At 40.9% G+C, this 23,823-nt stretch overlaps 1 protein-coding gene across 1 annotated transcript in view; it reads right to left on the bottom strand.

Moving 5' to 3' along the window:
• Positions 1-23,823, bottom strand: part of CSNK1G1 (casein kinase 1 gamma 1) — a gene marked incomplete in the record, with an annotated part of 566,217 nt that overhangs the window by 286,236 nt on the left and 256,158 nt on the right. The window contains 1 exon segment of the mRNA XM_053717378.1: positions 515-666. Within this exon segment, the coding sequence (XP_053573353.1) occupies positions 515-666 (152 nt within the window).

The raw sequence follows: 23,823 nt of genomic DNA, 5'->3' as shown, positions 1-23,823 counted from the left end.
ACGAAGAATCTAGCACAAACTTACTTCACCACCTCCACGGGAGGCAAAGTTTGTAAAACTGAATTGTGGGTGTGGTGAGGGGTGTATTTATAGGCATTTTGAGGTTTGGGAAACTTTGCCCCTCCTGGTAGGAATGTATATCCCATACGTCACTAGCTCATGGACTCTTGCTAATTACATGAAAGAAATTGAGAACTGGCAATGAGACACTGCATAAAGCTGAACCCATTGGCAGGAGAGACACCAGCATATATCTTATAGCAGGAACGATCTATGATCAACTATAACTCTAAAGTACTAAGCATCATAGATGATGGTTGTGGCAACCTTTTATGTAAATGTTGTTTATTCTTTTCTAGTCACTATAAAAGCGATAGCCTTCTGTATTGAGTGCTACTTGTGGGAGCCACGATAAACATTTCCTTTGATGCTCCCAAGCAAATATGTTTCCTCCTAAAGTACATGTTATTTTCTATTTTCTACAAACCCTGTAACGGGTGCCATTGATACTTACCAGCTGAATGGCTATCATCAACACAGTCTTCAGGGTAAATGTACGATCACAGAGGTCAAACAAATCTTCCAAACTTGGGCCTAGAAGCTCCAGTACCATGGCATTGTATTTTCCACATGGTCCAAAGTAGAATACTTGAGGAAGACCATCAGCTGTAATAGTTAAAAAACAAACATGAAACCTGTAAGCTTCAGAACATGCTATTTTATTAGGGAAAAAAAGCCAATTTATGATTACCTGATAAATGTATTTCATTCATGGTGGTTTGAGTGCATGAACCATTACACCTGGTAATTATGCTTTCCAGCCACTAGCAGGAGGCAAAGATTTCCAAACCCCAAGAACTCTATAAAACCCGTCCCACCTTACCAGAAACTAGTATGACGAATAGCCAAGCAAAAACATAATTTATGCTTACCTGATAAATTTATTTCTCTTGTAGTGTATCCAGTCCACGGATCATCCATTACTTGTGGGATATTCTCCTTACCAACAGGAAGTTGCAAGAGGATCACCCACAGCAGAGCTGCTATAGCTCCTCCCCTCACTGCCATATCCAGTCATTCGACCGAAACAAGCCGAGAAAGGAGAAACCATAGGGTGCAGTGGTGACTGTAGTTTAATTAAAATATAGACCTGCCTGAAAAGGACAGGGCGGGCTGTGGACTGGATACACTACAAGAGAAATAAATTTATCAGGTAAGCATAAATTATCTTTTCTCTTGTTAAGTGTATCCAGTCCACAGATCATCCATTACTTGTGGGATACCAATACCAAAGCTAAAGTACACGGATGATGGGAGGGATAAGGCAGGAACTTAAACGGAAGGAACCACTGCCTGTAGAACCTCTCTCCCAAAACCAGCCTCCGAAGAAGCAAAAGTATCAAATTTGTAAAATTTGGAAAAAGTATGAAGCGAAGACCAAGTTGCAGCCTTGCAAATCTGTTCAACAGAGGCTTCATTTTTAAAGGCCCAGGTGGAAGCCACAGCTCTAGTAGAATGAGCTGTAATCCTTTCAGGAGGCTGCTGTCCAGCAGTCTCATAGGCTAAACGGATTATACTCCGAAGCCAAAAAGAAAGAGAGGTTGCCGAGGCCCTTTGACCTCTCCTCTGTCCAGAGTAAACAACAAACAGGTTAGATGTTTGGCGAAAATCTTTAGTAGCCTGTAAGTAAAACTTTAAGGCACGGACTACGTCTAGATTATGCAAAAGACATTCCTTCTTTGAAGAAGGATTAGGACATAATGATGGAACAACAATCTCTTGATTGATATTCTTGTTAGAAACCACCTTAGGTAAAAACCCAGGTTTTGTACGCAGAACAACTTTATCTGAATGAAAGATCAGATAAGGAGAATCACAATGTAAGGCAGATAACTCCGAGACTCTTCGAGCCGAGGAAATAGACATCAGAAAAAGAACTTTCCATGAAAGAAGTTTGATATCAATAGAATGAAGGGGTTCAAACAGAACCCCTTGAAGAACTTTAAGAACCAAGTTTAAGCTCCATGGAGGAGCAACAGGTTTAAACACAGGCTTAATTCTAACTAAAGCCTGACAAAATGCCTGAACGTCTGGAACTTCTGCCAGACGCTTGTGTAAAAGAATAGACAGAGCAGAAATCTGTCCCTTTAAAGAACTAGCTGATAATCCTTTGTCCAAACCCTCTTGGAGGAAGGACAATATCCTAGGAATCCTAACCCTACTCCATGAGTAATTCTTGGATTCACACCAATGAAGATATTTACGCCATATCTTGTGGTAAATTTTCCTGGTGACAGGCTTTCATGCCTGTATTAAGGTATCAATTACTGACTCGGAGAAGCCACGCTTTGATAGGATCAAGCGTTCAATCTCCATGCAGTCAGTCTCAGAGAAAGTAGATTCGGATGATTGAAAGGACCTTGTATTAGAAGGTCTTGTCTCAGAGGCAGAGTCCATGGTGGAAAGGATGACATGTCCACTAGGTCTGCATACCAGGTCCTGCGTGGCCACGCAGGCGCTGTCAATATCCCCGATGCTCTCTCCTGTTTGATTTTGGCAATCAGACGAGGGAGCAGAGGAAACGGTGGAAACACATAAGCCAGGTTGAAGAACCAAGGCGCTGCTAGAGCATCTATCAGTGCCGCTTCTGGGTCCCTGGACCTGGATCCGTAACAAGGAAGCTTTGCGTTCTGGCGAGACGCCATGAGATCCAATTCTGGTTTGCCCCAACGGAGAACCAATTGAGCAAACACCTCCGGATGGAGTTCCCATTCCCCCGGATGAAAAGTCTGACAACTTAGAAAATCCGCCTCCCAGTTCTCTACACCTGGGATATGGATTGCTGACAGGTGGCAAGAGTGAGTCTCTGCCCAGCGAATTATCTTGGAGACTTCTGACATCGCTAGGGAACTCCTGGTTCCCCCTTGATGGTTGATGTAAGCCACAGTCGTGATGTTGTCCGACTGAAATCTGATGAACCTCAGTGTTGCTAGCTGAGGCCAAACTAGAAGAGCATTGAATATTGCTCTTAACTCCAGAATATTTATTGGGAGGAGTTTCTCCTCCTGAGTCCATGAACCCTGAGCCTTCAGGGAGTTCCAGACTGCACCCCAACCTAGAAGGCTGGCATCTGTTGTTACAATTGTCCAATCTGGTCTGCGAAAGGTCATACCCTTCGACAGATGGACCCGAAATAACCACCAGAGAAGAGAGTCTCTGGTTTCCTGATCCAGATTTAGTAGAGGGGACAAATCTGTGTAATCCCCATTCCACTGACTGAGCATGCATAATTGCAGCGGTCTGAGATGCAGGCGCGCAAATGGCACTATGTCCATCGCCGCTACCATTAAGCCGATTACTTCCATGCATTGAGCCACCGTGGGGCGCGGAATGGAGTGAAGAACACGGCAAGCATTTAGAAGTTTTGATAACCTGGACTCCGTCAGGTACATTTTCATTTCTACAGAATCTATTAGAGTCCCTAGGAAGGAAACCCTTGTGAGAGGAGATAGAGAACTCTTTTCTTCGTTCACTTTCAACCCATGTGACCTCAGGAATGCCAGAACTATCTCTGTATAAGATTTGGCAATTTGAAAGCTTGACGCCTGTATCAGGATGTCGTCCAGGTAAGGAGCCACCGCTATGCCTCGCGGACTTAGGACCGCCAGAAGCGAGCCCAGAAACCTTTGTAAAAATTCTTGGGGCTGTAGACAACCCGAATGGAAGAGCTACAAATTGGTAATGCCTGTCTAGAAAGGCAAACCTCAGGAACTGATGATGATTCTTGTGAATCGGAATGTGAAGGTAGGCATCCTTTAAGTCCACTGTGGTCATGTACTGACCCTCTTGGATCATGGGTAAAATGGTTCGAATAGTTTCCATCTTGAATGACGGAACTCTGAGGAATTTGTTTAGGATCTTTAAATCCAAAATTGGTCTGAAGGTTCCCTCTTTTTTGGGAACCACAAACAGATTTGAATAAAACCCCTGTCCTTGTTCCGTCCGCGGAACTGGATGGATCACTCCCATTACAAGGAGATCTTGTACGCAGCTTAGGAATGCCTCTTTCTTTATCTGGTTTGCAGATAATCTTGAAAGGTGAAATCTCCCTTGTGGAGGAGAAGCTTTGAAGTCCAGAAGATATCCCTGAGATATGATCTCCAACGCCCAGGGATCCTGAACATCTCTTGCACACGCCTGGGCGAAGAGAGAGAGTCTGCCCCCTACTAGATCCGTTCCCAGATCGGGGGCCAACACTTCATGCTGTTTTGGTAGCAGTGGCAGGTGACTTGGCCTGCTTACCCTTGTTCCAGCCTTGCATCGGCCTCCAGGCTGGCTTGGTTTGAGAAGTATTACCCTCTTGCTTAGAGGGTGTAGAATTTGAGGCTGGTCTGTTTCTGCGAAAGGGACGAAAAAAGTGATGTCTGAAATAATCTCTTTCAAGTCAGGGCCAAACAGTGTTTTACCCTTGAAAGGGATGTTAAGCAAAAGCGCTCTGCGCGCCACGATAGCAAACCCTGAATTATTTGCCGCTAATCTAGCTAATTGCAAAGCGGCATCTAAAATAAAAGAGTTAGCCAATTTAAGAGCTTGAACTCTGTCCAAAACCACCTCGTACGAAGATTCTTTATTGAGCGACTTTTCTAGTTCTTCGAACCAGAAACACGCAGCTGTAGTGACAGGAACAATGCATGAAATTGGTTGTAGAAGGTAACCTTGCTGAACAAACATCTTTTTAAGCAAACCCTCTAACCTTTAATCCATAGGATCTTGAAAGCACAACTATCTTCTATAGGAATAGAAGTGCGTTTGTTTAGAGTAGAAACCGCCCCCTCGACCTTGGGGACTGTATGCTATAAGTCCTTTCTGGGGTCGACTATAGGAAATAATTTCTTAAATATAGGGGGAGGACAAAAAGGTATGCCGGGCCTTTCCCACTCCTTATTTACTATGTCCGCCACCCGCTTGGGTATAGGAAAAACATCGGGGGGCACCGGAACCTCTAGGAACTTGTCCATCTTACCTAATTTCTCTGGAATGACCAAATTGTCACAATCATCCAGAGTAGATAATACCTCCTTAAGTAGTGCGTGGAGATGTTGTAATTTAAATTTAAAAGTTACAATATCAGGTTCTGCTTGTTGAGAAATTTTCCCTGAATCTGAAATTTCTCCCTCAGACAAAACCTCCCTCCTGGCCCCTTCAGATAGGTGTGAGGGTATGTCAGAACAGATATCATCAGCGTCCTTTTGCTCTTCAGTGTTTAAAACAGAGCAATCACGCTTTCTCTGATAAGTAGGCATTTTGGAAAAAATGCATGCAATAGAATTATCCATTACAGCCATTAATTGTTGTATGGTAATAAGTATTGGCGCACTAGATGTACTAGGGGCCTCTTGTGTGGGCAAAACTGGTGTAGACACAGAAGGGGATGATGCAGTACCATGCTTACTCCCCTCATTAGAGGAATCATCTTGGGCAATATCATATCTATGGCATTATTATCCCTACTTTGTTTGGACATTATGACACAAATATATCACATATATTTAAATGGGGAGACACATTGGCTTTCATACATATAGAACATCGTTATCTGATGGTTCAGACATGTTAAACAGGCTTAAACTTGTCAACAAAGCACAAAAAACGTTTTACAATAAAACCGTTACTGTCCCTTTAAATTTTAAACTGAACACACTTTATTACTGAATATGTGAAAAAGTATGAAGGAATTGTTCAAAATTCACCAAAATTTCACCACAGTAACTTAAAGCCTTAAAAGTATTGCACACCAAATTTGAAAGCTTTAACCCTTAAAATAACGGAACCAGAGCCGTTTTTACATTTAACCCCTATACAGTCCCAGGTATCTGCTTTGCTGAGACCCAATCAAGCCCAGAGGGGAATACGATACCAAATGATGCCTTCTATAAGCTTTTTCAGTGGTTCTTAGCTCCTCACACATGCATCTGCATGCCATGCTTTCCAAAAACAACTGCGCATTAGAGGCGCGAAAATGAGGCTCTGTCTATGACTAGAAAAGGCCCCCAGTGAAAAAGGTGTCCAATACAGTGCCTGCCGTTTTTATTAAAACAATCCCCAAGATTTAACAACTATTAAAAGTAATAATCTGCCAAATATACTTAGTAAAGTAATCGTTTTAGCCCAGAAAAATGTCTACCAATTTTTTAAACCCTAATGAAGCCCTTTATTCTTTTACTTAAACTAAGAAAATGGCTTACCGGTTCCCATAGGGAAAATGACAGCTTCCAGCATTACCGAGTCTTGTTAGAAATGTGTCATACCTCAAGCAGCAAAGTCTGCCCACTGTTTCCCCCAACTGAAGTTACTTCATCTCAACAGTCCTGTGTGGAAACAGCTATCGATTTTAGTAACGGTTGCTAAAATCATTTTCCTCTTACAAACAGAAATCTTCATCTCTTTTCTGTTTCAGAGTAAATAGTACATACCAGCACTATTTTAAAATAACAAACTCTTGATTGAAGAACAAAAACTACATTTAAACACCAAAAAACTCTAAGCCATCTCCGTGGAGATGTTGCCTGTGCAACGGCAAAGAGAATGACTGGGGTAGGCGGAGCCTAGGAGGGACTATATGGCCAGCTTTGCTGGGCTCTTTGCCATTTCCTGTTGGGGAGGAGAATATCCCACAAGTAAGGATGACGCCGTGGACCGGACACACCTATGTTGGAGAAATTTGGGTTCAGTGTCCCTTTAGGGAATCTCACCAATTAGTTATCTGCAGAAAAAACGATTACACAGTCAATTAGTTTTCCTCTTAAGTCCTCACCAAACAAAATGGTGTATGCAGCTTTTCAAAGGGTGTATCATCAAATGTCCCTTAGAAGAAGGCAGACGCTGGAAAACAAGAGAAGAAGAGCGCAACTGGACTCAAGTGAAAAGAGGTTTTATTTGTACACGTTCAGTGTCCCTTTAACAAGGAATACCTCTTAAGGACTGATATTTTTATTCCTTTGTAGGTGTTTTTGCCTTCTTAGTATTATTTTTATTACTTTTATTATATACTTTCATACATTTTTTTATGTATTGTTCTTATCTTTGTGTATGGAGCTCTTAACCAATAGTTCAAATTACTTTTAAAGTCAGTATAGGGTACATCTAAAATACAAAATGTATGCTTCTCTTAAGAATGATAAATTTATTTCTCTTGTGGTGTATCCAGTCCACGGATTCATCCATTACTTGTGTGACATTCTCCTTCCCAACAAGAAGCTGCAAGAGGATAAATTTATTTCTCTTGTGGTGTATCCAGTCCACGGATTCATCCATTACTTGTGTGATATTCTCCTTCCCAACAGGAAGCTGCAAGAGGATCACCCACAGCAGTGCTGTCTATATAGCTCCTCCCCTAACTGCCACCTCCAGTCATTCGACCGAAGACAAGGAAGAGAAAGGAGAAACTATAGGGTGCAGTGGTGACTGTAGTTTAAAAATAAAAAACACCTGCCTTAAAATGACAGGGCGGGCCGTGGACTGGATACACCACAAGAGAAATAAATTTATCAGGTAAGCATAAATTTCTCTTGTAAGGTGTATCCAGTCCACGGATTCATCCATTACTTGTGGGATACCAATACCAAAGCTATAGGACACGGATGAAGGGAGGGACAAGGCAGGCGCTTAAACGGAAGGCACCACTGCCTGTAATACCTTTCTCCCAAAAATAGCTTCCGAGGAAGCAAAAGTATCAAATTTGTAGAATTTAGAAAAAAGTATGAAGCGAGGACGAAGTCGCCGCCTTACAAATCTGTTCAACAGAAGCCTCATTTTTAAAAGCCCATGTGGAAGCCACCGCTCTAGTGGAATGAGCTGTAATTCTTTCAGGAGGCTGCTGGCCAGCAGTCTCATAAGCTAAGCGGATTATACTTCTTAACCAAAAGAAAAGTGAAGTTGCTGAAGCCTTCTGGCCTTTCCTCTGTCCAGAGTAGACAACAAACAATGCAGATGTTTGACGAAAATCTTTAGTAGCTTGTAAATAAAACTTTAAAGCACGAACCACGTCAAGATTGTGTAATAGACGTTCCTTCTTTGAAGAAGGATTAGGACACAGTGACGGAACAACAATCTCCTGATTGATATTCTTATTAGATACCACCTTAGGAAGAAACCCAGGTTTGGTACGCAAAACTACCTTATCTGCATGGAAGATCAGATAAGGGGAATCACACTGCAAGGCAGATAACTCTGAAACTCTTCGAGCCGAAGAGATAGCTACCAAAAACAGAACTTTCCAAGATAAAGCTTAATATCTATGGAATGCAGAGGTTCAAACAGAACCCTTTGAAGAACTTTAAGAACTAAATTTAAACTCCATTGCGGAGCAACAGGTTTAAACACAGGCTTGATTCTAACTAAAGCCTGACAAAACGCCTGAACATCTGGAACATCAGACAGACGCTTGTGCAAAAGAATAGACAGAGCAGAAATCTGTCCCTTTAAGGAACTAGCTGACAATCCCTTCTCCAATCCTTCTTCGAGAAAAGATAATATCCTAGGAATCCTGACCTTACTCCATGAGTAACCTTTGGATTCACACCAATGAAGATATCTACACCATATCTTATGATACATTTTCCTGGTGACCGGCTTTCGAGCCTGAATTAAGGTATCAATGACCGACTCAGAGAAACCACGCTTTGATAAAATCAAGCGTTCAATCTCCAAGCAGTCAGACGCAGAGAAATTAGATTTGGATGGTTGAAAGGACCCTGAAGTAGAAGGTCCTGCCTCAGCGGCAGAGTCCATGGTGGAAGGGATGACATGTCCACCAGATCTGCATACCAAGTCCTGCGTGGCCACGCAGGTGCTATCAAAATCACCGAAGCTCTCTCTCCTGCTTGATCTTGGCAATCAGACGAGGGAGCAGAGGAAACAGTGGAAACACATAAGCCAGGTTGAAGGACCAAGGCGCTGCTAGAGCATCTATCAGAGCTGCCTTGGGATCCCTGGACCTGGATCCGTAACAAGGAAGCTTGGCGTTCTGACGAGACGCCATGAGATCCAGTTCTGGTTTGCCCCAAAGTTGAATCAACTATGCAAATACCTCCAGATGGAGTTCCCACTCCCCCGGATGAAAAGTCTGCCGACTTAGAAAATCCGCCTCCCAGTTCTCTACTCCTGGGATATGGATAGCTGATAGATGGCAAGAGTGAACCTCTGCCCATAGAATTATTTTTTAAACCTCCAACATTGCTAGGGAACTCATTGTTCCCCCTTGATGGTTGATATAGGCTACAGTCGTAATATTGTCCGACTGAAATCTGATGAACCTGACCGCAGCAAGCTGAGGCCAAGCCTGAAGAGCATTGAATATCGCTCTTAGTTCCAGAATGTTTATCGGAAGGAGTGCCTCCTCCTGAGTCCAAGAGCCCTGAGCCTTCAGGGAGTTCCAGACTGCACCCCAGCCCAGAAGGCTGGCATCTGTCGTTACTATTGTCCAATCTGGCCTGCGGAAGGTCATACCCTTGGACAGATGGACCCGAGATAGCCACCAGAGAAGAGAATCCCTGGTCTCTTGATCCAGATTTAGTAGAGGAGACAAATCTGTGTAATCCCCATTCCACTGACTGAGCATGCAAAGTTGCAGCGGTCTGAGATGTAGGCGGGCAAACGGCACTATGTCCATTGCCGCTACCATTAAGCCGATTACTTCCATACACTGAGCCACTAAAGGGCGAGAAGTAGAATAAAGAACACGGCAGGAATTTAGAAGTTTTGACAACCTGGCCTCTGTCAGGTAAATCTTCATTTCTACAGAATCTATCAGAGTTCCTAGGAAGGAAACTCTTGTGAGAGGGGATAGAGAACTCTTTTCTTCGTTCACCTTCCACCCATGAGACCTCAGGAATGCCAGAACAATGTCCGTATGGGACCTGGCGATTTGAAAATTCGACGCCTGTATCAGAATGTCGTCTAGGTAAGGGGCTACTGCTATACCCCGCGGACTTAGGACCGCTAGGAGTGACCCTAGAACCTTCGTAAAGATTCATGGTGCCGTAGCTAACCCAAAGGGAAGAGCCACAAACTTGTAATGCCTGTCTAGGAAGGCGAACCTGAGAAACCGATGATGATCTCTGTGTATCGGAATGTGAAAATAAGCATCCTTTAAGTCCACGGTAGTCATATATTGACCCTCCTGGATCATAGGTAGGATGGTTCGAATAGTCTCCATCTTAAAGGATGGGACCCTGAGAAATTTGTTTAAGATCTTGAGATCTAAGATTGGTCTGAAGGTTCCCTCTTTCTTGGGAACTACAAACAGATTTGAATAGAAGCCTTGCCCCTGTTCCTCCTTTGGAACTGGGTGGATCACTCCCATAACTAGGAGGTCTTGAACACAATGTAAGAATGCCTCTCTCTTTATCTGGTTTGCAGATAATTGTGAGAGATGAAATCTCCCTTTTGGGAAAGAAGATTTGAAGTCCAGAAGATATCCCTGGGACACAATTTCCAACGCCCAGGGATCCTGGACATCTCTTGCCCAAGCCTGGGCGAAGAGAGAAAGTCTGCCCCCTACTAGATCCGTTTCCGGATCGGGGGCTGATCCTTCATGCTGTTTTAGAGGCAGCAGCAGGTTTTTTGGCCTGCTTTCCTTTGTTCCAAGCCTGGTTAGGTCTCCAGACCGGCTTGGACTGGGCAAAATTTCCCTCTTGTTTTGTATTAGAGGAAGTTGAAGCTGCGCCACTCTTGAATTTTCGAAAGGAACGAAAATTAGTCTGTTTGGTCCTTAAAGGTAAGGTAAAGTAAAGTTTCTTGCTATTGAATCCCTATAATCAATGTACTAATCAACCATAAGGTAGTCGCTAACTTTGTTTTTTGTTATATTATTTATTTTACATGAAATAGAAGGTTTATAATTCCTACCGTTCTATTCAATTCTCCTCCCCATGCCACTTCCGTGTTTCTCTCTTATTTCATTGAGCGTTCTCACCCCTCTGTTTACGTCAGCTCAATGCGCGTTCACAGAGTCAATTTCGTATGCGCATGCGCCACTTCCCCCACTGCCCGATACATTGTTTAAATTGCACTTGATTATAAAACACAAAGAGCTTTACATATTACCCTCACTTGCAGCGCGATCGTTGCAATTGATAGAATGAAGCAAAACAAAGCGATCGCTACAGAGCTAGCACTGCGCATGCGCTACTCACGAACGAGCACAGGTTGAAGTGGGTTGAGTTTAGTCCGACGCATGCGCTCAGTCATCGAGTGACGTCAGAATGGATGGGCTAAACCCCTGAAGGGGAAACTGCAGATTGGAGTATAATATAGCTAGCGACTGTCAATCAAATTACCCAAAATGTCGGGCGGACGAAAGATTTGTCTCTGAACAATGTTTGAAAGGTACATAAATTTATAATTAGGTGAAATATTATTAGAATGATGAATGAAACTTATGTTAATTTTTGAAACTATTAAACATATCGTTAAGTAGTGTGCTCAACTTTAACTTACCTTTAATTTGTTGGACCTATTCTGAGGAAGGGAGTGACCTTTTCCTCCAGTAATATCAGAAATGATCTCCTTCAGTCCAGGCCCGAATAGGGTCTGCCCCTTGAAGGGAATGTTGAGAAGCTTAGACTGAAGTAACGTCAGCTGACCAGGATTTAAGCCATAGCGCCCTACGTGCCTGAATAGCAAAACCTGAGTTTTTAGCCGTTAGCTTCGTTAAATGAACAACGGCGTCAGAAACAAATGAATTGGCTAGCTTAAGAGCTTTAAGCTTGTCAAGGATATCATCCAACGGGGTTACTACCCGTAAAGCCTTTTCTAGAGACTCAAACCAGAAGGCCGCAACAACAAACAGATTTGAATAAAAGCCCTGTCCCTGTTCCTCCTGCGGAACTGGGTGGATCACTCCCATAACTAGAAGGTCTTGAACACAATGTAAGAATGCTTTTCGCTTTATCTGGTTTGTAGATAAAAGTGAGAGATGAAATCTCCCTTTTGGGGGAGAGGTTTTGAATTCCAGAAGATAACCCTTGGACACAATTTCCAATGCCCAGGGATCCTGGACATCTCTTGCCCAAGCCTGGACGAAGAGAGAGAGTCTGCAACCTACTAGATCCGTTTCCGGATCGGGGGCTGCTCCTTCATGCTGTCAGAGGCAGCAGCAGGCTTCTTGGCCTGTTTCCCATTGTTCCAAGCCTGGTTAGGTCTCCAGACCGGCTTAGACTGGGCAAAAGTTCCCTCTTGTTTTGTGTTAGAGGAAGTTGAAGCTGCGCCACTCTTGAGGTTTCGAAAGGGCCGAAAACTAGACTGGTCCTTAATTTGTTGGACCTGTCTTGAGGAAGGGCGTGACCTTTTCCTCCAGTGATGTCAAAAATGATCTCCTTCAGTCCAGGCCCGAATAGGATCTGTCCTTTGAAGGGAATGTTGAGAAATTTAGACTTAGAAGTCACGTCAGCTGACCAGGATTTAAGACATAGTGCCCTACGCGCCTGAATAGCAAAACCTGAATTTTTAGCCGTTAGCTTGGTTAAATGAACAACGGCGTCAGAAACAAATGAATTTGCTAGCTTAAGGGCCCTAAGCTTGTCAATAATATCTTCCAACGGGGTTTCAACCTGTAGAGCCTCCTCTAGGGACTCAAATCAGAAAGCCGCGGCAGCAGTGACTGGGGCAATGCATGCAAGAGGCTGGAGAATAAAACCTTGTTGAATAAAAATTTTCTTAAGGTAACCCTCTAATTTTTTGTCCATTGGATCTAGAAAAGCACAACTGTCCTCGACTGGGATAGTTGTACGCTTTACTAGGGTAGAGACTGCTCCCTCCACCTTAGGGACCGTCTGCCATAAGTCCTGTGTAGCGGCATCTATAGGAAACATCTTTTTAAAAACAGGAGGGGGAGAGAACGGTACACCTGGTCTATCCCATTCCTTAGTAATAATTTCTGATAATCTCTTAGGAATTGGAAAAACATCAGTGTAAACAGGCACTGCATAGTATTTATCCAACTTAAACAATTTCTCTGGGACTACAATGGCGTCACAGTCATCCAAAGTTGCTAAAACCTCCCTGAGCAACACGCGGAGGTGTTCAAGCTTAAATTTAAATGTAGACATATCAGAATCAGGTTGAAGTGTCTTCCCTGAATCAGAAAAATCACCCACAGATAGAAGCTCTCCTGCTTCGGCTTCTGCACATTGTGAGGGTATATCAGACATAGCTACTAAAGCGTCAGAGAGCTCTGTATTTGTTATAGCCCCAGAGCTATCTCGCTTTCCTTGTAACCCTGGCAGTTTGGACAATACCTCTGTAAGGGTATGATTCATAACTGCCGCCATGTCTTGTAAAGTATACGCAATGGGCACGCTAGATGTACTTGGCGTCCCTTGAGCGGGAGTTATAGGTTCTGACACGTGGGAAGAGTTAGTCGGCATAACTTCCCCCTTGTCAATTTCCTCTGGTGATAAATCTTTTAAAGCCAGAATATGGTCTTTATAATTTATAGTAAGATCAGTGCATTTGGTACACATTCTAAGAGGGGGTTCCACAATGGCTTCTGACAAAGGCTCACAGAGAGCCGACACCTGTTGATCAACACCTGAGCTCTAAGGAATACAGAGAGAAAAAGAGCCAAACTATTGGAGAATTTATTTGCTTGTTTCTATCTGCCAAAGCAAACTGAAAGTCTATCCATGGCTGCTCCCATAACCGCAAGTATTTCTTCACGCATTAAGGAAGGAAAAAGGCTGTATGAAGAAATTGCGGTAGGAGCCTGACAGCATCGGATTCAAACAGTGCGCGCACTATACGATCTTGAAGCTGATTGGTGAGTAACGGCTCCTGGTAGCCAAACATCAACAGCTCGTGACTAAGTGAAACGCTGGGAAGCGATATCTAGAAACGGAGTAAGGAACCATCCATCAACAGGAGATAACAGGTATTATACACCCTATAGAGTGCAATTAAGAGACTTGGACTTTGCATGTAAAATTCATCTCTGCTAAAAGGAACTTACTATATTAAATGCAACTAAGTGGCTTGGATTCTATATGTAACATTTACCTTTGCTAAAAGGAATGCATTAACATAACCGGCAAACGGACTTTTGAAATATATTAAAAAATTGCACAAACCTGTGAATATTGAAATTTGATTCCGGTTGTAAGAGAGCAAGAAAAATTGTTGGGTAAATTGCATTAGATTGAATTCACGCTAAAAAGTGCTTGGTGTATTCAGCAAGTTTTAACATCTTTTTTTCTCGGCTTCATTCTCTGTTATCTACATGGAATATTTTAAGACAAAGTATATATTTGCACATTGAAACTGATTGAGTTAACTTGTGTCAATTGAAAGAAGTATTTGTGATAACTGTTAGCTACTGTGTTGCTTGTATTAAGCAAGTTACCTATTATATTCCGGTAAATGTTTGGAATTTTTTAGAAGTAAGTAATTGAGGAATCCTTATATGAAAAACCTAATGTAAGTTGAGACACCGGTGTACTAGGTATTCAGGAATTGATTTTATTAATTTTGAAGTTTATTAATTTTGAAGTGTTAACTCTGAAGTGTTTAATAAAATTATAAATGTGTTTGAAACTTGAGTGAGATTATTTTAACAGTTTGTGAGTAACTTTGTAGAGGAATTTTGAAATTTGCAGGACACAGATTGTACTAGGAAATTTTTATTAACTTATAATTTTTTATTAATTTATAATTTTTAAAAAAAAAAATTCTTGAAATTTTTTTTTCTTTTAATTAAATTATTTATATCAAGATTTATACAGAAGCAGACTGCTCTTTGAGCGCCACCCACGATCTCCTATTTTTTCTATTGTACTAATGGTTACTCCCCTTTGGAGAGAGGTGTAACATTAGTGGGTGAGCTAAGTGCTGCTGAAACCAGGATCCTAGACAAACCCTGTTAACTGAATAAAGATATTTATGCCATATCTTATGGTAAATCTTTCTTGTAACAGGCTTGCAAGTCTGAATCAGGGTCTTAATGACCAACTCAGAAAAAAACCACACTTAGACAGAATTAAGCATTCAATCTCCAAGCAGTCAGCTTTAAAAAAAACGAGATTTGGACAAAGGAAGGGACCCTGAATCAGGAGGTCCATCCTCAGAGGTAGTCTCCAAGGTGTGAGAAATGACATCTCCCCTAGGTCTGCAAACCAGATCCTGCGAGGCCACCCAGGGGCTGTTAGAATCACTAACGCCTTCTCCTGTTTGATACGAGCAATGACTCGTGGAAGGAGAGCAAACGGAGGAAACAGGTATGCCAACCTGAAAACCCAAGGAACTGCCAGAGCATCTATCAGAACGGCCTGCGGATCTCTTGACCTTGAACCGTACCTTGGAAGCTTGGTGTTCTGACAGGACGCCATCAGCGATAACGCTGGCACCCCCCATTTGGGGACTAAGCTGGAAAACACCTCCGGATAGAGTTCCCACTCTCCGGGATGAAAAGTGTCTGCTCAGAAAATCGGCTTCTCAGTTGTCTACTCCTGGAATGTGGATGCAGATAGACAGCAATTGTGGAAGCAGAAAAAAGAGTTATAGAACCTTTTTGTTTTGATGGTAATTAGTAGTTTCTCTTATAGTGTTTTGTAATATTATCTGTTATATTTATCAATAAATCATGTTAAACACTATAGGAGCAGTGCGTAAGCATAGGAATACAATTTAATACTGATTGTGACTAAAACTGCTGTTGAAGCAGATTGGTCACGAGAAAAAAGAATGCTTCTATGCACTGTTATAATAATTATTTCTATATTTCATTTGAATTACTGTGACTTGATCGTCTTGGAAGATATTGTACGTTAAAATTTAACTTTTATTGATTATTGGTTTAAAAAGACAGCTTTAGTGGATGATAATACTGCCCTAAAGAATTTAAAAACACACTCACTGTGCTACGTGAAAAAACAGCATGTTATATTTGTGCTGCAAAGGTAGAACTAGTAATGCTGAAAGCAGTAATATTTAAGCTGTGAATATGCACAGAGCTCTATAGTCTCTTGTTCCTTATTTCTTACTGTAGTTTCTATATTATTTAAGTCATATATATGTCATAGATTCTATATATAGTAAGAAATATATTTACTTTGTGTTGTTGCCCTTTTGGGCCTAGCAATTAGAACTGCTTATATATGTTGGTGCTACTAGTGTAAGCTCAGGCTAGGGTGGCAGCCGGCACTAGATAACTATAATAATCTAGGTACTTGAAGTTGTTTGTTGTATCACCTAGTGGTAGCAATTAGGTACTCAAACAGTTATCTGAAGATTAAACGTTTTATTTAAAGGCTGTCTCCTTAATAAAATGTCATACGTTATACTATGGCTTCTTTCAGTTATATAACGTTATATTTATGGGATACTGCCTAAGGAGTAATCTTAGCCTTGCAGGGTGTACTGTGTATTTTATACAAAGAGCCAGTGTGTGTAAACACCTCTGCTGTACCGTGCTACTGATTAAGTAGCTTCTATATAGTATCAAAGTGAGATTTCCTTGTATTACGGTTTCATGCAACTTGTATTCTTATCGTCTGAAGCACTGTGTTGCTTGGTATGTTATACTTATGATTAAACAACTGGTTCTTAGAAGCGTTGCTAGTTAGCCATTAATAGTAGCCAGAGAAAGGCTGTCACCTGAGGCTATAAACAATTACCACTGCATGGACCTACGTAGCTTATTGTGTGCTAAGTACCAAGTACCTATTCAATATTCTATTGTATTATATATCCTGAATGTGCTATGTTTGGCAAGGAGAACCGTGCCTAATATGAGACAACACCGCCCCCCAATAGTTAGCCGTAATAAACGTTAGCACCTTCAATAGTACAACTAGTTCTACGTTTTCAGATTATAAATTTTTTAAGTATTTTTAGTTTTTTCTAACATGCTGTTATATTAAAGTATAAGGCAACTAGTGAGGCCAGTTAAAAATAGAGGAGACCCCTGACGCGGCGTTTCACTAACGCTTCCTCAGAGGGGTTACGCATTAGTTCATTAGAGATCTCTTACATTTTGTACTGAACCATAATTACTTCACATTCAAAGATCGGTTCTACTTGCAAACTCAAGGTACCGCCATGGGTACAGCATGCGCACCCACATATGCTAATCTGTTTTTAGGGTGGTGGGAGAATTTGACAGTTTTTACCAGTGACAATGACAAATATATGCAGCACATTCCCTGCTGGATGCGCTACATTGATGACATCCTGTTCATCTGGGAAGGGCCTGAACTGGAATTGATTGAGTTCATGAGTCTTCTGAATGACAACAAATTGAACATAAAACTCACATATGAGTATAGCCAGCAGAAGGTAAACTTCTTAGACTTACAAATATCAGTAGATCCTGAAGGCAAAGTAAGCACAACCATATATAGAAAGGAAACAGCCACCAACACCCTGCTACATCATACTAGTGCCCATGCTCCGTGTACCCTCAAAGCTATTCCGAAAGGTGAATTTACCAGGTTACGTAGAAACTGTTCAGACCTTGTCACATTTAAGCATGAAGCTATAACATTATCAAACAGACTCCAAGATAGAGGCTACAGCAAACGCTCTATCAAACGAGCAAAAACACAAGCCATGCAAATGAACCGCCAAGCACTATTACAACCAAAGCAAAAAAAGCAGGACAACAAACCCAGATTGATAACAGCATATAATCCACAAATTAAACAAATAACTAACATCTTGAACAACAATTGGCATATATTACAAAATGATCCTTTACTGTCAAGCCAGATTGGGGACAGAGTATCCATAGGTTATAAGAGACCTAAAAACCTGAAAGATACTCTTGTTTCAAGCCACTATATTCACACGCCAAAGAGAACATGTCAATCAAAAGGTATGTTCCCTTGTGGAACATGCAGCACATGTCCTAAAGTATGGAAAATCACTGAAATAATTGATAAATATGAAAACAGACATGTACTAGCTGCTCATTTCTCTTGCACTACAGTAGGAGTCGTGTATGTCCTCCAATGTTCATGCAAATTATTCTATGTTGGAATGACGACACGCCAGGTCAGAACCAGAATAATGGAACACAGCAGAAACATCAAAAATGCTCGTAAAGACCTAGAAAAAAACAGACAAATAACTAGTGTGGCAAAACACTTTTTCCACAAACATAACAGCAACGACTCCCTACTCAAATTTGCAGTGTTACAAAAAGCCACCCTTGGCATTAGAGGGGGCAATTTGGAACAAACATTATTGAAAATGGAGTGCAAATGGATACACCAATTAAACAGTGTTAGACCAAATGGACTCAATGATCACAACAACTATTATGTGTATCTGTAAGTGAATTACAGTACTCTATATCTCATAACTACATGTTTTAAGTAGATGGAAACAAAAGGTGTGTCAGCAGAATCACTACATACAAAGATTTTTTACTTTAAAGTTGTTATAATTCATTTTTCCATAAATAGCAAATTTAGGGTAACCCAGTATCATCTATTCAGTTAGTAATTTCAAGATAAAATTTCTCTTCACTTTTAAGGTGTCACCAGAATTTTATGTTCACATCACCACACACTTGAAGGTAACTTAATAATATTTAAAATAATCTCACAGTAAGTCTTCAATTGCACATTCTCACTTGGGAAATTAATATATCCAACATTTTTTCATACCACTGATTCTCTCGCTTTTGAATCCCCACCCAATCAATCACAGTAACCCAGTAGTCTGTATAAGAATACCATAGTAGCACACAAATTACAATAAGTATGTGCACCAAATAAGTTTCATATTAATTTTTCACAGTTTCCTGCACAATCACTGTCACAATTCTTGTTGTTGATAATTTTGCACAACATGATATAAGTTTCACACTCTATTGCACTCAATGCACGCATAACAGGTTAATAGTACTATTTTTCAAAAGACAGCAAAGTCCAAGCATTAATGACAAGTGCTGTCCACAACATAGCATAATGACATGTACCGTTATACAAGGTACATGGAATAAACATTCAAGGGATGCATTTTTTAGCTTATTATTTATATAAAGATCTTTTAATGATATTAGAATTTCACTTTTCACCCAATCTTTATCATTAGCAGATTCATTTGGGCGCACTTACATATAATTAAAAGTATAATATGTCTATCATTTATAAAATGCATCCTTAAGTGCATTTCTGGACTAGGAAAAACCAGCTATATTGTCATACTTACAGACAAAAGAAAATACAGTGACTTTTTCTAAAAGCACAATAACCAACATGATTCACATACTGGCAAATATTACCTAAGTATCCGCTACTTCTATCAGTGACATTCTTGATACATTCATTGGAATTTAAGGTTGTTTCTATTTTGTTTCCATATCGGCTCACACGCGATCATTTTCCCATTCCAACTGGGATGATTGACATGATCCCCAGCCTATGAGCAACGCAAGGCGAGACCCAATCAGCACTCTGTACAAGGCAAAACACCGGCTATAAAATACCGGATGTTAGTCGGCCCGCGTAACCCCTCTGAGGAAGCGTTAGTGAAACGCCGCGTCAGGGGTCTCCTCTATTTTTAACTGGCCTCACTAGTTGCCTTATACTTTAATATAACAGCATGTTAGAAAAAACTAAAAATACTTAAAAAATTTATAATCTGAAAACGTAGAACTAGTTGTACTATTGAAGGTGCTAACGTTTATTACGGCTAACTTTTGGGGGGCGGTGTTGTCTCATATTAGGCACGGTTCTCCTTGCCAAACATAGCACATTCAGGATATATAATACAATAGAATATTGAATAGGTACTTGGTACTTAGCACACAATAAGCTACGTAGGTCCATGCAGTGGTAATTGTTTATAGCCTCAGGTGACAGCCTTTCTCTGGCTACTATTAATGGCTAACTAGCAACGCTTCTAAGAACCAGTTGTTTAATCATAAGTATAACATACCAAGCAACACAGTGCTTCAGACGATAAGAATACAAGTTGCATGAAACCGTAATACAAGGAAATCTCACTTTGATACTATATAGAAGCTACTTAATCAGTAGCACGGTACAGCAGAGGTGTTTACACACACTGGCTCTTTGTATAAAATACACAGTACACCCTGCAAGGCTAAGATTACTCCTTAGGCAGTATCCCATAAATATAACGTTATATAACTGAAAGAAGCCATAGTATAACGTATGACATTTTATTAAGGAGACAGCCTTTAAATAAAACGTTTAATCTTCAGATAACTGTTTGAGTACCTAATTGCTACCACTAGGTGATACAACAAACAACTTCAAGTACCTAGATTATTATAGTTATCTAGTGCCGGCTGCCACCCTAGCCTGAGCTTACACTAGTAGCACCAACATATATAAGCAGTTCTAATTGCTAGGCCCAAAAGGGCAACAACACAAAGTAAATATATTTCTTACTATATATAGAATCTATGACATATATATGACTTAAATAATATAGAAACTACAGTAAGAAATAAGGAACAAGAGACTATAGAGCTCTGTGCATATTCACAGCTTAAATATTACTGCTTTCAGCATTACTAGTTCTACCTTTGCAGCACAAATATAACATGCTGTTTTTTCACGTAGCACAGTGAGTGTGTTTTTAAATTCTTTAGGGCAGTATTATCATCCACTAAAGCTGTCTTTTTAAACCAATAATCAATAAAAGTTAAATTTTAACGTACAATATCTTCCAAGACGATCAAGTCACAGTAATTCAAATGAAATATAGAAATAATTATTATAACAGTGCATAGAAGCATTCTTTTTTCTCGTGACCAATCTGCTTCAACAGCAGTTTTAGTCACAATCAGTATTAGACAGCAATTGTGGGTCTCTGCCCACTGAAGAATTGGAGTAACCTCCTTCATGGCTAAGGAACTCAGAGTTCCTCCCTGGTGATTGATGTAAGCCACAGAGGTTATGTTGTCCAACTGGAACCTGATAAACTGGGCTGACGACAACTGAGGCCAAGCCAATAGAGCATTGTAAATAGCATTCAACTCTAAGATGTTGATGGGAAGAGCAGACTCCTACCGAGTCCAAATGCCCTAAACTTTTAATGAGTTCCAGACTGCTCCCCAGCCCAGGAGGCTGGAGTCCGTGGTCGCGATCACCCATGAAGATCTCCGAAAGCATGTGCCCTGAGACAGATGTTCCTGAAAAATCCACCATGGGAGAGATTCCCTTGACTGATCTAACTCTACTCTCTGAGATAGATCCGCATGTTCGCCATTCCATTGTCTGAGCATGCACAACTGGAAAGCTCTGAAATGGAATCGAGCAAAAGGAATGATGTCCATGGAAGCCACCATCAGACCGATTACCTCCATACATTGAACCACTGAAGGATGAGCAGTAGCATGGAGAGGCAAGAGGAAATAATTTTGTTTTTCCTGACCTCTGTCAGAAAAATCTTCATCAATAGAGAAACTATTATGGTCCCTAAGAACACTACTTTTGTAACAGGGGTAAGGAAGCTTTTATTCAGATTCACATTCTATCCATGGGAACAAAGACAAGACAACAATATCTCTGTGTGAGACTTTGCTTGTTGAAAAGATGGCGCCTGAACTAATATGTCGTCCAGGTAGGGTGCCACAGCAATTCCACAAGAACAGATCACTACCAGAACCATTGAAAAAATTCTGGAAGCCATGGCTAGACCAAATGGAAGTGCCACAAACTGGAAATGTTTGCCCAGAAAGGCAAATCTCAGGAATTTGTGATGGTCCCTGTGAGTAGGAACATGAAGATAAGCATCCTTTACGGTCTGTGGTTGTCATAAACTGACCCTCTTGTACTAAAGGAAGAATGGAGCGTATAGTCTCCATCTTGTAGGATGGAACTTTGAGAAACTTGTTTAGACACTTCAAGTCTAGAATGGGAGAGAAAGTTCCCTCTTTTTTGGGAACCACAAATAGGTTAAGTAGAACCCAAGACCCTGTTCCTGCACTGGAACTATCACTACCAGGGAGGAAATATGTTATATACGCTTCTCTATCTGGTCTGCAGCCCCAAGGCAGAACACTGTGCGATCTGCGTTCTTATCGCAGAAACTGAAGGATCTCTGCAGAAAGAACGGCAGTAGCAGTTAAAAAAAAAAATTGCCAGCACTTTTAATTTCTGCCTGCAGGTGTCACTGTTCCATTCTATCTCAATGGAAATATTTGCTACGTTCCTCTCTTTTCAATTTCCTCCCACTTCATGATCTCCAGTGTGGTACAGGGAACATCACATTGCAGAAAAGGTAAGTCAGGGCTTAACAAATGTATTCTAGGAGTATAGGAGCCAACCAAAATACTTAGATTTTATTTTTGCTCTTTAAGTGTGTGTTGTGTATATGTTGTGTATATGGTGTGTGTTGTGTATATGGTGTGTGTGTGTGTGTGTGTGTATATATATATGTGGTGTGCGTATATGGTGTGTGTGTGTATATATATGTGGTGTGCGTATATGGTGTGTGCGTGTGTGTGTGTGTGTGTGTGTATTGGTGTGTATATGGTGTGTGTGTATGTATGTATATGTGGTGTGTGTGTGTGTGTATATGTGGTGTGTGTATATGTGTATGTTGTGTATATATATGTTGTGTGTGTGTGTGTGTGCATATATATATATATATATATATATAGTGTGTGTGTGTGTGTGTGTATAGTAGTGTGTGTGTATATGTGTGTGTATAGTAGTGTGAGTGTGTATGTTGTGTGAGTGTGTATGTTGTGTGAGTGTGTATGTTGTGTGAGTGTGTATGTTGTGTGAGTGTGTATGTTGTGTGAGTGTGTATGTTGTGTGAGTGTGTATGTTGTGTGAGTGTGTATGTTGTGTGAGTGTGTATGTTGTGTGAGTGTGTATGTTGTGTGAGTGTGTATGTTGTGTGAGTGTGTATATGTTGTGTGAGTGTGTATATGTTGTGTGAGTGTGTATATGTTGTGTGAGTGTGTATATGTTGTGTGAGTGTGTATATGTTGTGTGAGTGTGTATATGTTGTGTGAGTGTGTATATGTTGTGTGAGTGTGTATATGTTGTGTGAGTGTGTGTATATGTATATGTGGTGTGTGTATATGTGGTGTGCGTATATGGTGTGTGTATTGGTGTGTATATGGTATGTGTGTGTGTATATGGTGTATGTATATGTGGTGTGTGTATGTTGTGTGTGTGTGTGTGTATATGGTGTATGTGTGTGTGTGTATATGGTGTATGTGTGTGTGTGTATATGGTGTATGTGTGTGTATATGTGGTGTATGTGTGTGTGTATATGTTGTGTGTGTGTATGTGGTGTGTGTATGTGGTGTGAGTGTGTGTGTGTGTATGTTGTGTGTGTGTGTATATATGTGGTGTGTGTGTATGTTGTGTGAGTGTGTGTGTATATGTTGTGTGAGTGTGTGTATATGTTGTGTGAGTGTGTGTATATGGAGTGTGTGTATATGTTGTGTGAGTGTGTGTGTATATGTTGTGTGAGTGTGTGTGTATATGGAGTGTGCGTATATGGAGTGTGTGTGTGTGTGTGTGTGTATGTGGTGTGCATATATGGTGTGTGTGTGTGTGTATATGTATATGGTGTGTATATGGTGTATGTGTATATATGTGTATTGGTGTGTATATGGTGTGTGTGTGTATATGGTGTGTGTGTGTGTATATGGTATATGGTGTGTGTGTGTGTATATGGTGTATGTGTGTGTGTGTGTATATGGTGTATGTGTGTGTGTGTGTGTGTGTATATGGTGTATGTGTGTGTGTATATATATGGTGTGTATATGGTGTGTGTGTGCGTGTGTGTGTGTGTGTATATGGTGTGTGTGTATATGGTGTGTGTGCGCGT

Source organism: Bombina bombina, chromosome 6 (genome assembly GCF_027579735.1).
Source record: "Bombina bombina isolate aBomBom1 chromosome 6, aBomBom1.pri, whole genome shotgun sequence".
Classification (NCBI taxonomy): Eukaryota; Metazoa; Chordata; class Amphibia; order Anura; family Bombinatoridae; genus Bombina; species Bombina bombina.
Note: the sequence above shows the minus strand (reverse complement) of the source record. Positions and strands in the feature narration are given on the sequence as shown.